General features: G+C 45.3%; 1 protein-coding gene across 1 annotated transcript; it reads left to right on the top strand.

Moving 5' to 3' along the window:
• The first annotated feature begins 8795 nt into the window (after positions 1-8795).
• LOC120671413 lies at positions 8796-10343 on the top strand. Its single transcript, XM_039951724.1, has one exon. The coding sequence runs from the start codon at positions 8974-8976 to the stop codon at positions 10183-10185; it is 1212 nt and encodes a 403-aa protein (XP_039807658.1). The 5' UTR covers positions 8796-8973; the 3' UTR covers positions 10186-10343.
• The last annotated feature ends 6762 nt before the right edge of the window (positions 10344-17105 follow it).

The raw sequence follows: 17105 nt of genomic DNA, 5'->3' as shown, positions 1-17105 counted from the left end.
AGCGGGTCATAACGGAAGCTATAGCGAGATATTTAAAACCTTGGGGACGGAGCCGACGGCCTCGGAGACCGACAGCCGGGGAAGCGGCGGGCCGCGGATCACGAGATCACGTCAGACGGAGCCCGCGGCAGGCGGTGCCCGATGGCGCGGGAACACAGGACCAGCCGGCCAGCGGTGCCCACGGGAACACAGCACTGCCCGGCAGGGGACGGAGCTGGCGGCCGTAGAGACCGACAGCCGGGGAAGGGGCTTAGAATCACGGCAGCTGCAGCCCGAGGCCGTCCGACACTGACGAGGCCGGCGGGGGAGATCGAGGTTGGGGTCTCTCCACGGCGGCAGGGATGTAGCAGATCCGGATCACGCAGGCGACGGGGAAAAAGGAAAGGTGCGAAAATCACGGCAGCTGGACCCAGGGTCGCACGCGGATCACAACAGAAGGCACGCGCGGGATGCGTTTTCGAAATCGGGATTGACCCAGGGTCGCACGCGGTCCCGAGATCAAACGTTCCATGATGCATTCCATCATAAGAGGCGGCTTGGAGGCTGAACGAAAGAGGGAGCGTGCGGGTCGCACCAACGAGACGGACGACGGAAGCGGCCGTCCCGCTTATATAATTTTTATTTATAGTAGCAGAGAAGAGAAGAGAAGAGAAGAGATATTCAAAATAAAAAAGAATCCATCCAACTAGTTATCTACCTCTGTCCTCCTCCCCTCGAACCAGCGCAACGTGAATCAGCTCTCGCTTTAATCTCGTCCATTCATATAGGCATTGCACACATTTGAAATAATGGACGGTGTCAAAGAAAAAACTTCCAAAAGATGTATATGACCTCCGTTGATTTGATATAATTTAGGAAAATGGTTTGGTGCGGATTTAGAGCATCTCCAAGAGTTTTTGTATCTATGACTAGCTAAAATCCTAATTTAGCTATTATGTAAAATAAAATAGCTAGCAAAACAATGATGAAATCCAACAGCTTCTCTAAATCTAACCACCATCACAGCCTCTCTTCCTCCTCTGCCTCTCAACGCTAGGGTCAAAATAGGCCGGTCGCCAATTTGACCGGCCGATTCCTCGCCGGCGGCGAGGTTCCGGCGAGCATCTTCGGCGTGAGGGGAACCCATTCTAGGATCCACTGGCAAGCATCCCTGAGCTCCAGAACATGATCGTCAGCCTCTGCTCCTGTGCCTAGACGGAGGCACCCTGCCTTTCACGCCTTCGTCGCCCTTTGTCCTACTGCACCTCCCATTCGCCTACCTCACGAGCATCGTGCTCCTCCAGCTCTGGCTAGCACCACATGCACTGGCGGGCGGGGACGAGCAGCGCCGGCGGGAGCAAGGGCGCGCTGGAGAGTCCGAGCAGTACCAGCGGGCGGGGGCGAGCAGCGCCGGCCGGAGGGGGCGAGCAGCACTAGCGGCCAAGGGCAAGCAGCGCCGGCGGGATGGGCCGAGCAGCGCACCGGCGGTAGGGGGCGAGCAGTGCCGGCGGGAGGGGACGAGAGTACCGCTTTGGACCGGAGGGATGGGATGGCTAGTGCGTGGCGCTAGGCAAAGATGCAATGCGGTGCCTGGAGGATACAAAACCGAGATAGAAGACGGCTCGGATGGCACGTCTGTTGGAAGCGATTTTTTGTCTTGTTTTTGTTTTTTTAGCTAAGTTATCCAAGATACAAGAGCCCTTGGAGATGCTCACATCCCATTGGCATTGGCAGCTTGGGTAACGGCCCGGTCTCATTTGTGTGCATCCATCATCCCAACCAGAGGAAGGGGCCGGCCCATGAAATGGGGAACTTACTCCAGATCCAGGCTCAGATATGGCCACTTCTTCTCTAGTGTTCTTGTCGCGAATTTCTTATAGAGCGCTCGTGCGCCGGTACTCATTGCAGTGAACGGTGGCCACGTGGATACTGCTTTCCAATTTCCGTTTCGTATTCAGCCCGCATCAGCTCTTTCTCACATACCGCTTTGCATTCCAGACACATTTTTTTATTCCTTTCCCATTTCCTCTTCCTTTGGCCTCGAGGTGTAGGCAAAGGGGATCGCCAGATTCGAGGGATTCGAGGGTGGATCATTGCCGGAGATGAAGAGCGCAGCTGTGTTGATCTCGCCGTCGCGTGCCACGCTTGCCGTGCGATTCATCTGCTCCAAGGAGTACGCACGAGAAGAGGGCGGAAGCTGTGATGAGCTTTCCGCCACGCTCTCCACCGCGCCTCTGGTCCCCTACCGCTCCTCCGCTTCACCGTGCCTCTGCTTCGTCGCGTCGAGCTCCATCGCACCTCCAATCACTTGCACCCATTTCACCATGCCGAGCACCGCCGCGGCTTTCGGTCCCCTACATCGAAGGGAATCCACGCCAAGCTCACCGCACACCATCGTGGATCGAAGGGGATCGGCGACGAGAGGGTCACAATCGCCTGGATCTGCTGCATTTTTGTTGGACGGGCCCTATTTTTTGGGGATCTATCATCCTGCTTGTCGATGCTCGTCGCTGGTTTTTTCAATTTCAGGTGAGCTGCATCACGCCCATCCCTACCTGCCCCTCGAATCCATGGCATGTTCCTTCGGCATAGCACCACGGCAACATGCTGCTATGGAAGCACTTGCACACATGGTCCTCGTAGGATTTTTGTTTTTTAGATTTTTTCTAGATGCATCCAATTTTTTATATTTGTTTTTCATCTCATATCATGAGCTACCTGCAGAAGACTAGCTTTAGCAGGTAAACTTTGATCACAACATTATAAGCTTTCAGGCTTTGAAAATATCGTCACAGAGATAGAATTTCAGCACACCATTATCTATTTTGTGCAAACTGAAATTCTTATCGGGCATATGAGCACCGGGAGCCAGTGGCGGCAAATGCATACAATTTTTGTGTGTTTCTGTCTCAAGAGGACTCATATCTCAGAACTACTTTGGGTTGCATAAAGTTTTGTATACATCAATCAATTTTTTCGTTATATTGTATTGTAAATCCTTATGCATAGAAGTTGAGACTCAAGGATATATAGAATTGTCAATCATGCAGTTACAAATCTTTTAACTAATTGTAAAGTTTTGTGCACTTTGGTTCATAAGTATTTGGAAATTCTAATGTCAAGTTTTTAACTATGTTCATTTAAAAACTAGAGATTCTATAAAGTTTTGTTTATAGCACTCAAAAGTTTTCTCATGTCCTTTTATGTGTAGTGCTTTGTTAAGAACATGAAAATTGAGTATATAGATCTTTTTTCAAACATGCAGTTTAAATTTTTGGACTACAAAAAAAATATTTGTGCATGTGGTTCATAAGTTTTTGCAAATATGAATATGAACATTTTCAATATGGATATTCAAACTTTAGGGACAAAGTTCCCCATGTAGGATTCAAAAGTTTTTCAATTTGTGTTGAGGAGTACGCTGTTCATAGCTTGAGAGTTAAAGACATATAACTTTTTCATATAAAAATTATGCATGTGCTTCATAAGTTTTTCAAAAAGGATCAGCAAACTTAGACATTAGAGAAAAGCTCCTGATTTCAGTTTTTTTTTGCAGGGACATCTTTCCTGTGCATCAGCAAACTTTATTATATGATCGAGGTACTCCTACTGAATTTGCATAGTTTCCCAACACGTCTGCCCTAATACTAGGTGTTATTGAATACTTGAGATGTATTCGTCATATGGAACTGCATGGAAGACAAAGCTAACTTGCTCTGACAATGCGATGAATTTCATAGTTACTACATTCATAGTTGAAAAAACTAGGAATTTAAGGAAATTATACAAATGTATTCTCCTCATTCTCAGTGTGATTCTTTATCATAGTTGAGTAAATTCTATGGAGGTGAATTGGGTTGAGGCACATGAAAGTTTTTGCAGTAGTGTGTGAAATTAACTTTTCACCATTTGAACTTCAATTATAGTTTAACAATATGTTACAACCTACACTAAAAATTAGTTCTAAATCATGTTTCTATGCTCTACCAAAACTCATGCTACATAAGAGGCCTGACTCGTGAAAACATTAAATAGAGCAAAGTTACTTTTCTAAGGAACGAATCATCATAATTCAAGGATTGAAATAGGCAATCCATGATCCATTTAATTTATTTTTTCCACTATGACATATGACCATGAAATTTAATTTTCATTGCAAACTGTTCGTTCCATTATCAACATATTGCAGACTGTTTTGAATATTATGCCTAAAGACGCCCCTAGAAAAAGACATGAATATGATTTGTAGTCATACCAACTTAGAGTTGTGAATTGACAGGGTCAAAGTTTTATCTCACTAGCTTAATATATTCATTACTTCCAGACTGAATAATCCGAAATTCTTTGTTGAAAGTTTCTATACATGATTTAAAAGTACTGAGTATCTGCATTTAATGTTTTCAAGTAATGGGTTCAAAGTTTTAGTATGTGCCTTTAGAGGTTGAGACAAATAAAGTTTTTTAATATGAACTTTCGTATCTAGTACTATAAATTTCTTATCTAGTAGGACCATAAACTTTGTGTCTAGGACTACAAATTTTTAATTGCGCTTGTAGAAAGTTCTTCAATTCAGTGTACAAAGTATTGGACTTGAGAATACAAACTTTGAAAATAGGCTAGTAAAAAGTTCTTGAATTTGAAGTGTAATGTTTGAACTGAATTTTTGGATTTGGGAGTAGAAAGTTGAAAGTGGGCTACTTACAAGCTTATGAATTTAAAATGCAAGGTTTTGGAGTTCTACTTGTCAAAAATACTTTGTCAAGTGTTCCTAAATCAACTATAACATTAGGTGCATGCTACTTCAATTCACCTGCAACTAAAGCAATTTCTTTAAATCTGTCATTGCTTTTCTTGCATTTTCCTAGTGGAATACATGTTTAGCTATCTCAATGAATTATGTACAATACTGTTGTCCTCATTCTGCCACTGCATGAAAATATAATAGAGAATGACTATCCCTAAAATTCTTCAGTTTATATCTATAATTTTAATGCTAGACCAAAGTTCTATATTTATAATTTGCAAGTTTGCAACATTCTAGTAGAAAGGTTTTTATTTGGAATATTAGAGTTTAGATACATAAAATATTCTGTATATTGGTTAAAATCTTTATATATAAGAGTAAAAAGTTTATAAAAGGCTAGTACAAAGTCGCCAACTTTAGAATGCAAAGTTTTTAGTTAAAAGGTTTTTAATTTTTGAGCATAAAGTTATGTATCTAGGGGTAAATTTTTTGAATATGTGCCAACACAAATTCTATGAATACTATTATTTTTTAAGATACTACCTTGCTGTGCCTAGTACTTTCCATCAGAAAATAAACTAGTGCCTTTTGAGTTGCTGGTATTTTTGGCAATTTGCACAGTAGGATCTTTTGTTTCGACTAAACAATGGTGAATTCATTTTGTGAGTTGTGATCATGATGTGTCCACATTAACAAGAAGCTTACCAAACTCCTATTTTGTACAGGTGAGATCAAGACTCATTGATAGCTCTGAAACAGGACTTTGGAGCACAACACTTCGCAAGTTTGTGTTGGTGCTAAAACTCTTCAGTGTATACCTATAATTTGAATGCTAGACCAAAGTTCTATATTTGTAATTTGGAAGTTTGCAACATTCTAGTAGAAAGGTTTTGGTCTGGACTATGAGAGTTTAGATATAGAAAATTTTATATACATGTTCAAAGTTATAGATATAAGTGTAAAAAGTTTATAATAGTCTAGTACAAAGTTTCTAGCATCAGAATGCAAAGTTTTGTGGTTGAAAAGAGCCTGACTTTGGAGCATAAAGTTCTATTTCTACGAGTATTATGTTGGTATAAAATTAACAGATATTAATGTCTGATTTAAAGTTTTGGATCTAGGAGTATTAAGTTTGAAATGTGACAAAGTTTGCAAAGTTTAGGATTACAAAGCTCGGAGCTAGATGTACAAAGCTTATAATATGCTAGTAGAAAGTTTCTAAACATGGCATGCAAAGTTTAAAAGTACAAGGTTTTGATTTTTTTTAAGTACCATGTTTGAAATGTGCTAGTAAGAAAATTTTGAATCTTGAGTGCAAAATTCAGGGGTTTTTTCTAAAAAAAAATTTACTAGTTTTTGGAATGCAATTATTTTGACATGCAACTTTGAAATATGAAGATGTGTAAAGTTTTGTAAATATATTTTAAATGATTTTCACTTCCAATTACAAACATTTTAGAATGTTACTTGAAAGTTTGATATGTACAAAACTTTAAAATATATGATCTGCAAGTTTTGGGAGCATAAAATTTAACATGTGACTTTGAATGCCGGATTGTTAGAAGTTTTAAATGTGTTATTTAAAATATTTTCAACTCTAGGTCTAAAGATTTTTAATATGTGAATTCGAAGGCTAGATGTGATTTGTTTTTCTTCACCCCAAAGCATTTATATAGTTTGCTTTTGCACCTTTTTTTAAAATACTTTCATTTGTATATTTCTATGTCTATACACATATATAAAGTGTCACTACAACAATTCTGGATTTTGCGAGGCACTTGAAAAAGGCCTCTGAGGCATACACAAAAAGAAAATGCCTCTGTTAATGCCCAGCATTAACAGAGGCGTTCGTTTCGTATTAACTGAGGCGTTCTTATGTCCGCCTCAGTTAATCAATTAACAGAGGCGTTTGTTTCCTATTAACAGAGGCGTTCTTATGTCCGCCTCAGTTAATCGATTAACCGAGGCGTTTACGCTATAAAGCCTGCCTCAGAAAAAATAGGCCCAGCCCGTTGGCCCAGAAAGCCCGATTGCAAGCGCGCGCACACACACACACATATATATATATATACACACACAGATAGGGTTAGGGTTTGGTCTAATTTCTCTCTCTCCCTCTCCCTCTCCCTCTCCCTCAGCCGCCGCCGCCCCCATCAAGGCGCCTCCTCCGCTCGCGACGCCGCGCACCAGGCCGCGGCGATGATGGGAGGATGGGCGGCGCTGGTGCTGGATCAGCGCATGCCGGCGGACAGCAAGGCCCCCCTCTTTGGCTTCGGGCCAGGCGAGTGCTTCCTTGGCGAGGGCGACCTCGTCAACACAGCGCCGGCGCACGACGACAACGATGTGGGCGGCATCGAGGAGCTGGAGCGCCGCATGTGGCGCGACCGCCTGCGCCTCAGGCGCCTCAAGGAGCAGCAGGGCAGCAAGGAGGCGGCGCCGCGGCCCCGGCAATCACAGGAGCAAGCGCGCCGCAAGAAGATGTCGCGGCGGCGGTGGAGGCGGCCGGATCCGCGGCCGACAGCAGCACGGCGAGCGACGAGACGGCCGGATCTGCGGCCGGCGGCGAGCGGCGAGATGGCCGGATCTGCGGCCGCCGCCGGCGCGGCGAGCGGCGGGGCGGCCAGATCCGCGGCGGCCCGACCCGGCGGCGGCGCGGCGGCGCGGCGAGCGGCGAGCGGCGGCGTCGCGGCAGGCGGCCATCGGCAGCGGCGCGGCAGATGGGCTCAACCGGGCCCATGATGGGCTCGGCGGGCCTGTCGCCTTTTTTATTTTTTTTATTTGATTAACAGAGGCGTGCACAAGAACGCCTCCGAAAATGGTCCATTTACAGTGACTATAGCTCTGAGGCATTTCCGAAAAACGCCTTCGAAAATCGAAAATGCACGCCTCCGAAAATAATAATTGTAGTGGTTGTGTTTGTGATTCTAATGTGTTTTTTCTAATCACTTCTCCTTATTATGAAGTGCAGCAGTAAAATAAAACTAGAGAGTTTCAAAACTATATTGAAGAACATGATGAAGAATCAAACAGATATTGTGAAGTCGTATAGTTTTTGGTAGCATTCTTGAATATAATTGTTTTGAAGCACCATGTGTGTGTCTTTCTGGCTAAGCAAAGCGGATCCATGTGAGCACAAGGACAATAAACCTTTTGATTATTTCTTCAAAATTACAGTTGTCATCTTGATGGTTCAAGCAATGAACACTCGTAATGGCTCAAGTTTCAACCTGAACCCCTTTCACTATTCACCAAAATACTGTTGTCAAAATTTTGATATTCTCTATCCACGGTTCACAATTATTGTTACAATTATAAAATTGTTTAATTAGAAGTACAATATTTTGAAATATGTTGGTCTTAAGTTTCTAAATTTATAAGCTAAATATTTGAAACTATGAAGTTCTGGAGTGGGGAGCATAGAGTTTACAATGTTATAGTTGAAAGTACCACAACTACGGAGTGTAAATTTTTTGAATTATAAATTTAATTTATCTAGAGTATAAAGTTTTCAAAATATATTGGTGTGAAGTTAAGAATGACCGCATAAAAGCATGCTAAGAAGTAATAATTGAGTAACACAGAAAGAAACATACATTTGAAGCTTGCTTTCATATGCATGTGAAACCCTCCGCCCATTCACTCACCCACACACCCGCAGTCCCGAAAAAAAAGAGTATAAAGCTGAGTAGAATTAATTAATTAGCGATGCTAGGGTGTAAGCAAGTCAAATACGTATTGGCTACTACAACTACTACTACACATGCGCTGCTTCCTAGTTGCAATGCTCGTTCGCCGGAATGCTGTTGTGGCGCACGATCGCCATATAACGGCCCCCTTCTTGTCGAGGTTCAGTATACGTGATGGAACTCGAAAATCCGTTTTCAATGCTTTCATTTACAATTTTTTTTGAAAGCCTTTCATTTACAATTCTATCTATGATTGTCAACACAAGTCTATGAACCTGTTGATTTTCGAAAAGAAGAGATTATATTCATGACTGAGAACTTGGTCGGTTTTAATTAAGGGTTGAATCATGGTTTGTGGTGAAGCACTAAGGCGCCAACATGCCGGTCACGAACATGATCCGACCGACCGACGCCCTCTCATGCCCGCCACTACGCACCACCGTCCACCCGCAATGGTCAATCCGCCATTTCTTTTAAGCCCAGGATGATCTCAAGCAGCTCACCGTACCAAGCGAGGTCCGAGGTCGTCCATCACATACTCCCAGCTCCCGTAGCCGTCCGGCCATGCAGTCCGGCGAGCAGGCGCCCGAGCCCGAGCCCGCCGCCGTGAGGGAAGCAGCAGCACCCCCGGTGGTAGTGGCGCCAGAGCCTACTGCCCTTGTCGGCGACGAGGCAGCCGAAGCGGCGGCGGGGGAGGCGCCACGCGTTCATGAAGCAGAGGCCTCCTCGCCGGTGGATGGAGGCGCCGGCGGTAATAAGAGCCCGAGCCCGGCCCCGGTGTCGCCGTCCGCGGTGAAGGAGCGGCAGATCCCCGTGGACCCGGCATCGCTGCGCCGCCTGGGCATGGTGGCGGACGAGGACTCGCCGCTCTCGGCGCCGTCCGTGCTCACGGAGGTGGTGGTGCGGTCGTCCCCGCTCCTGCCGCCGCTCCGCTGCCCCACGTTCGTCGGCGCCAGCCTACCGTGCTCCGCCACCTCCTCACCGGTGCGCGGCGCCGGCGGCGCCAAGTGGGAGCTGGAGCCGCAGCAGCCCGCTGCCGCCCACAGCCCGACCTCCGCGCTGCGCTCCCTCGCGCGGCAGCACTCCGCCGCGCTCGCCAGGCTCGTCGCCGCCGCGCCGTCCACGCTGTCGAGGTCCGCGTCGCGCGCCGAGGGGAGGACCATGGCACGGCACGACGACGTGGAGCCCGGAACGCCGGAGAAGCTGCTCGCCGACGAGGACGGCTTCACGTGCGGCGCGCTGTGCATGTTCATCCCCGGCTTCTCCAGGAAGAAGCAGCCCGCCTTCGCCGCCGCCACCGCCGGCAGGGCCGTGTCGGGCATGCAGAGGCAACCGTCGGGCTTGCGGCCTCGCCGCAGCAGCGCGTCACGGGTGGCGTCACTGGAGCGGTTCGAGTGCGGGTCGTGGAGCCCTCCTCCTCCGCCGCCGCCGCCGCCCGCGGCCGCGCGGCACGACGCGGCCGAGTGCCTCGCGACGGAGGTGGCCAAGACAAGCTGCGCCAACGCGGACGACGACGCGGAGGCGCCTGTCAAGATGGCGTTTGTGTTCGACGGCGAGCCCCCCGCGGCAACGAGGGGGATACTGAAGAACTCGGCGTCGTCGCGGCTGGAGTCGGCCAGGCCCTCAACGTCGTCGCAGCGACACGTGAGGTTCTCGACAGCGGTGGCGGCGGACGCTGCTGCGTCGGCGTCGTGCCCGACGTCGCCGTGCATCACGCCGCGCTTGGCGAGGGCCAGGGCGGAGTTCAACGCGTTCCCGGAGGCGCAGAGGGCGTAGCTGCCGCCTGCCGGAGCGTTTCGTCTCGGTGGATGCATGGAGCGTTTCCCCTGCTTCAATTTCGTTTCTCTTCCCCTGTGCAGGGGATTAAAATGTGTACAGCGAGCGAATGAACTTGTTATCTGAACCGGGAACCGATTAATCGGATAAGATGATATAAGAACAAACATTTAAAACTCGATTATTTTGTTAGAGTGGTCTGCATATGCTTGTTTGAATGTATCCTTTATACTTAAAATTACACTCAATTAATTTGCAGATCCAATGCGTGGATGATTAATAAACTTGCATTGCCCCCAGCTAGCTTTTTGTTTTGCTTCTACTGACCCGTATTCAATCAGCTGAGAGCGCTTAGTTGTAATCTCTTTCTTTATTACTAGTGTCTATTTAGTTATCTTGCGACAGATTTTGTCTGTCAAAGTCTGACAGATTTGCAACCTATCATATGGTGACACATAGGCACATAAAATCTGACAGATTTAAATGAAAAGAATTTTGTCAGGTTTCCTTAACGGGCAACACAAATTAACGGATTGCACATAAAACCCAACCCGATAAGGATTGTTGAAAATAAATTATATAGTCTCCAGTTTTCTTCGTGAAAATATTACAGTGCAAGAAGAATCAAATAAAAGAAATCAAGTAAGAAAAAAGCACAAGCGGGAACATTTCATTAAAAGAAGCACAGATAAAGCCCAGAACAGCCCATATTGACTATAATAAACATTTTATTCTTATTATAGTACAAGAAGAATCAAATAAAGAAAATCAAATAAGAAAAGAGCCCAATCAGGAACATTTCATGAAAAGAAGCACAGATAAAGCCCAGAACAACCCATTTTGACTGTAATAAACATTTGATTCTTAACAAACAAGAAAAAAGCCCAATCAGAAATATTTCATGAAAAGAAGTACAATACAACCTAGGACAGTCCAACAACAACCTAGCAAAGCCCTTCTGGAAGTTTCCTTGCATCAGTAGAAAGAAAACAAACAGAGCATGGTGCTACCCCTTCCACGCAAAAGCTCCACGCATGGGCACCGCAATGGTGCCAGAGCAAGCAGATCGAGAAAGAAGATCGTAGAACAGGTACAAAATCTCTCCCTACCTCCTTTGTATTCTCCTTTGCAAACTCTGCTCAGTCTCAGGTTCCCCAAAAAATTACTAATCTAGGGTTCCATGCACGAACACATTGAACTTTGTCAAAAATTACATAGGTTGTTTTATGTTACTTGTAGATATACTACATGATAAAGTTGGAACAGGGATTGCTTGCAGTAGAAACAAAAAACAAAAAACACTATAATAAGAGATAACAAATATAAAAGATTATGATGCTGCATGTGTATATCTGGTTTTATTAGAATCTCATAATATACATGCATGTGCATTACATATATGCTTCATGACAGGACACACAATGATAATATATTCAGAACCTACGAAAAAGGATGGAAACGACATGATACAGGAAAACATAATCCAAAGGAAAACAGGAAATATATCTACTGCTGGAACGCAAAATACATAAATCTATTGCATCATTATTATCTTTGTGATTTTGAGACACATTTAAAATGCCTAGAACTGACATAAAAACCATTGGTTACAGAAAATTGAAGCAACGTATGCAGGTCTGGAGATGAACTGTACTCAAATGCAAAATTATAATGAAGGTACATAATAGATTGTGGACCCCCAATAAAAAGAACTCTTATTTCTGTAAATTTGGTTTGATATGCTAACAGTCGTGGAGATAAAACTGTAATCAAATACATGATACAAAAACAAATGGAATCTAGCTTTGGCATCTGAATAAATAAATTTGAATAGTCTTGTGAATTTGTTATGTAGTTGAAAAAGGGACAAAAACATGTAGAAAAATTGTTTGTTTTAAATATGACTGTAACATCCTGATTTTTTTTTCCAAAATGTTAAAAGTCGAAAAATGTGAATTTCAAAATTTTTCTTGTGTGGTATGCTGTAGTAAATCCATTTAAATGTTAACTCTGCCTCCCAAAATTCCTAGTAATTAAAAACTTGAATTTAATTAAGGAATATTAAAATGCTAGTGTGAAATTTGGTAGAATTAAAACTTGATTTGTGCCAACAAATTTGAATTCAAATGCTAACTACCTCCAGGGGCCGAGCGGACTTCGGCGCCGCACGCCCGCCGAGATCCAAAGGGGCGGCTGGCGCGGGTCATCAAGGGGTCCGGAGTTGGGGGCCGCCGCCGTCGTCGCACGCCGGGGTCCACTACCGCTGGGGTCCGTCTTAGTCGTCGCACGCCGGGATAGGCCGCCGCTGGGGGCCGTCGTCGTCGTGGAGACGCCGGGATGCGTCGCCGCCGCTGGAGGTTGGGGGTAGGGGCGGCCGTGCGTCGCCTGGCTCGAGGTCAGGGGGGCGCACCGCCGCCGTGGGATCCGCGGATCCGGAGCAGGGTTCCCCTAACCGACCGGAGACCGGTAACCGCCGCCGTCCGGTACCGTTATACCGGTCCGGTTTGGCCGGTTACCGGTCGGAACCGGTGGAATTCAAATTTGAATTTAAATGGCGCAGTTCAACCGGATCGTACCGGTATACCGGCCGGTTTGACCGGTTTGAATTTAAATCCAAATTTAAAATCACATGTGCAACCGGTATACCGGCCGGTTAGACTGGTTTACCGGCCGGTTTGACCGGTTTATCGGCCGGTTAGACCGGTTTATCAAGTGGGCCTTAATGGGCCGGCCCATTTTTTCTTTTTCTTTTTTGATTTAACTTTAAATCCCCACAAACTATGCTAAATGAACGAATTTTTGAGAAAATTTAATACCATTAGATTCATCGCAACTTGAAGTATTTTTAAGAATTTTTTGAGAATTTTTCATTTTTTGAATGTAAATTTAAATTTTGAATTTTGGCCGGTTAGGTACCGGTCCGGACCGGTTTGACCGGTAACCGGTCAAACCGGACCGATTCCCACTGGTAAGGTTAACCCTGATCCGGAGTCGCTGGGATGGGGCTGGACGCAGGGGGCGGCGCCAGCGCGGGTTCGCCGGTGGAGCCGCCGCCTGGGAGGCCATAGCCAACGCCTGGGAGGACGCCTAGCAGGAAGAGGTTCATCAGCGCCACGGGAGCTCCTCCAGGGACCGCAGGTCGACGGGATCTCTGCCATCCTCGCCGGGCTGGAGGTTGGGGCGGTCAGGCGGGAGGGGTGGCAGCTGCCGGGTGCTGGGGGCAGCGCGGTTAGGATTTCTGGGGAGGTGGTGGCCGCCCGGTTTATATAAAATGGGCTGGTGGGCCGGGAACGGACTGGGCTGGTGGGAGTGGCACAGGACTGCCTGGTGGAGCTGGTCTGGTTAGACCAGGATGGCTGGGCCTCCCAGGTATCTAAGGCTTAGTTTGGCGCTTTTTTCTTTTTTATATTTAAAAAAAATCAAAATTTCAAAAATATAGGTCCGTTTTGAAATATTTCAAAACTACCCCGGTCGCCCTATGGAGGGGGCGACAGGCCATAAATGTATTTTTTTCTTCAAATTTGCAACGAGGTTCCTAGCCGCAAAAAATGAAAGGGGGCCTATCGCCCCCCAAACGGGCGAGGGGGGGGGGGGGGGGCGTCGCCCCCCCCCTCGGGCGACCGGGGCTTCCTCCCCTATATAAGCATTCTACCCCCATTCCCTCCTCATTTGAGCCCAAAAATTCCACCAAAAATCCAAAAAAGAGAGAGGGGTGATGAGAAGGGAAGCGGCAAAGCCCTGCCGGATTCCGCACTTGTGATCTGCAGGTTAGTACATTTAGTTTATGTATTTTTCCTTTGGTATTGTAGAGTAATTTAATTTAATTAGTGCTATAGTAGAACCATTTAAGTAGGAGTTTAATGGTACTTTAGTTTTTAGTTACGTAGTAGTAAATTAGTTTAGAAAATTAGTACTATGTATTGATTATTATAATTGCAGTACTATTAGAGACGTGTTTATAAATTAATTACAATTTAGAATAGAATTTGGCATATGCAGTATAGAATTTGAGTGTCATCACGTAGTTATGAATACTTATACATTGTATTTGAATTCCATACTTAGTTTTTACGGATTATTGAATAAGGTAGTGAAGTAAAGAGTATAACTCGATAAGTATTCTTTGATATACAGATATGTCGAGCAAGATGCAGTTTCAAGTATTTTATGGTGACTACAATGTTTTGTATGGGCCAAATGGAGTAGACCTTTCTGCCTTTAAGTGCACATCTAGCGCCATAGATAAACCTCTAGAAAGGAGTTTTGGTTCCATATGTAAGTGGTTGTAGCGTGGGTTCCGTGTTGATCCGTTGACACATGTGATGACCGTCCAGTCTCTTGTTAATTTTGAGGTAGAAAGTGATTTATGAGAATTGATGATGATACACAGCACTGATGACTGGCAGAAGTACATGCAAGCAGCTCTAGAGCGTGGGTGGCCTCTGACCATTCTTGTTCAAATCCGGGAGAAGATACAAAATGAAATCCAACATGGTACAGATCAAACAACTCCGAGTATTCGAAGAGAGACCAATTATGTTGAGCAAGATGTGTCAAAAGAGATAGAGAACCAAAACATGGGACCACAGGGCCTTGCTGATGAGGGAGAAAGGATACATAGCATTGTGGACGAGATGGAGGCAGAAGACCAAACCGCAATAGAGATGGAAGAATATGAGGGCTCATCTGATGACGAGCAGTATTCATTGCCAAAAGAGTGGAAGGAGCATGGTTTTGGCAGTCATGTCGCAGAAGACGTACGAAATCAGGAGTGGGAGTACAGAGGGAATGAGGTAGTGCAAGGTGCAACATATCCAAACATTGAAGCCATAAAAGATGCTGTGAGACTATGGGCAATATCATTGAAACGAGAATTTAGAGTCGTAAAGTCTGGCAGTAAAGAATATGAGGTGAAGTGTATGAATGATGGATGTCCATGGCGAGTACATGCATTCAAGGGAAAATGGAAGTCGAACTGGAAATGTTCCATTGTGACAGAGCACACTTGTTTGCTGTCAGAAGTTGTTCCCTCGCATCGCAATATATCATACGACTTTGTTGCAAAGCAAATATATGGGTTGATTATGGACAACCTAAATTATGAGCCAAAAATGATTGTTCGACACATTGAGCAGACTTACCAGTACACCATTAGTTATTTGAAGGCATGGCGGGCTAAACAAAGGGCGTTCGAGATGCGGTTCGGCACATACGAGGCATCATATGATAACCTACCTCGTATGTTATCCCAGGTTGCTGCTAGAAATCCTGGATGCTTTTATGACACATACCTCGTACCAGCCGTGACTAGGGGGCAAAGAATTATACACCGAGCCTTCTTTTGCATATGTGCTTGTGTTAGAGCATTTCAGTGTTGTCTTCCGGTGATCTGCATTGATGGCATATTTCTGACTGGAAGGTATAAAGGTCAGATACTCACCGCAATCGAGGTAGATTGCAACAACCAAATAGTTCCGCTCGCATTTGCATTTGTTGAGAATGAGAACTTAGACAGTTGGTATTGGTTCCTTGAACGAGTGAAGGTTCATGTTGTTGCTGCACGTCCAGATGTGTGCCTTATTAGTGATAGGCATGCAGGTCTGCTGCAATCAATACTGAAATTGCAACGTGGAACTGCGACAACGCCTCCATTGTGGCCCGATGTCCAAAACAGGTGGTGCATTAGGCATATGGGTGCAAACTTCTATGACTACTTCAAGAACAAGGATCTTAAGAACATATTTAAGAGGTTGTGCACCCAAAATCAACAGAGAAAATTCAATGCATTATAGCAGATGCTTGATCAGTTGACTGCAGAGCTAGTGAAGGTAAGGGCATCAGGAACAGGCATGAGTCATGCTGCAGAGGCTAGGGATTCAATTGAGAAGCCATTTTCACACTGGATTCGAGGTGCACCTAATGAGAAATGGTCATTCCTTTAGGATACCAACGGAATACGGTATGGTATTCAGACTACAAACCATGCGGAGTGTTTCAATATGGTTATGTGTTCTTGTCGTGCCTTTCCTCTTGTGGGAATTGTTGAGTTCATCATGTATGGGTGCATGAATTATTTCAGAGAGTGTTACATGGCTGCAAGGATAAACATCAGCAACTCCCAAATTCAGTTTTGCACAAGAGTGACACAATATATGCAAGAGAAGATTGAAAAGGCCAAACTTCACCGCGTCATATCGATAGGTACAATGGAGCATAGATTTGAGGTTCTATGCAAGGATAGAACTGGTCGTGGTATCCGTAGAGATAGGGTGGTACAAGAGAGTTTGATTACAATAGATGGCAAAGCCTTCTGCTCCTGCATGAAGCCTAAGTTATTGCATTTGCCATGCTCGCATCTCATTGTGGCATGTGCAGAGTCTGGGTTGCAGCCAGGAGTATTTGTTTCACCTTACTTCAGCAAGCAGCTGTATCCACCTGGGGACATGAGGTATACGGGATTGGAATAGTGGGGCCTTTCATTCAGGATAATGAGAATAAGATATTTATTTCTGATCCAGCCACTAAGAAAGGCAAAGGCTGTCGTCAGACACGTCGTATTCGGAATGGTATGGACGAGTCTGAAGCAAGCAAGGCAAAAAAGCGTTGCAGCCAATGTGGAGCATTGGGTCACAACAACAAGAAGTGTCCTCAGAATGCACTTCACGATGCTGCTGACATCGGTCCTTCCGGAAATCCCAGAGATGGAGCACCTCCTATGTTCAAATGACCATCGGCGAGAATTGCTCGTGGAAGGCATTCGGTGTCATGATCCACAATTGTATCGAACATATCTGTAATATGTAGTAATCGTGCGTCCAGTTTGTATGGAACATATCTGTAATGTATAAATATCGTGCGTGGAGTTTGTATCGAACCTATCTGTAATATGTAGTAATCGTACGTGAAGTTTATATCGAACC

Source organism: Panicum virgatum, chromosome 4N (assembly GCF_016808335.1).
Source record: "Panicum virgatum strain AP13 chromosome 4N, P.virgatum_v5, whole genome shotgun sequence".
In the NCBI taxonomy this organism is placed as follows: Eukaryota; Viridiplantae; Streptophyta; class Magnoliopsida; order Poales; family Poaceae; genus Panicum; species Panicum virgatum.
Note: the sequence above shows the minus strand (reverse complement) of the source record. Positions and strands in the feature narration are given on the sequence as shown.

Bases quoted from the DNA above. Each gene is read 5' to 3' on its own strand.
- LOC120671413 (XM_039951724.1), top strand. From the start codon at position 8,974: ATGCAGTCCGGCGAGCAGGCGCCCGAGCCCGAGCCCGCCGCCGTGAGG.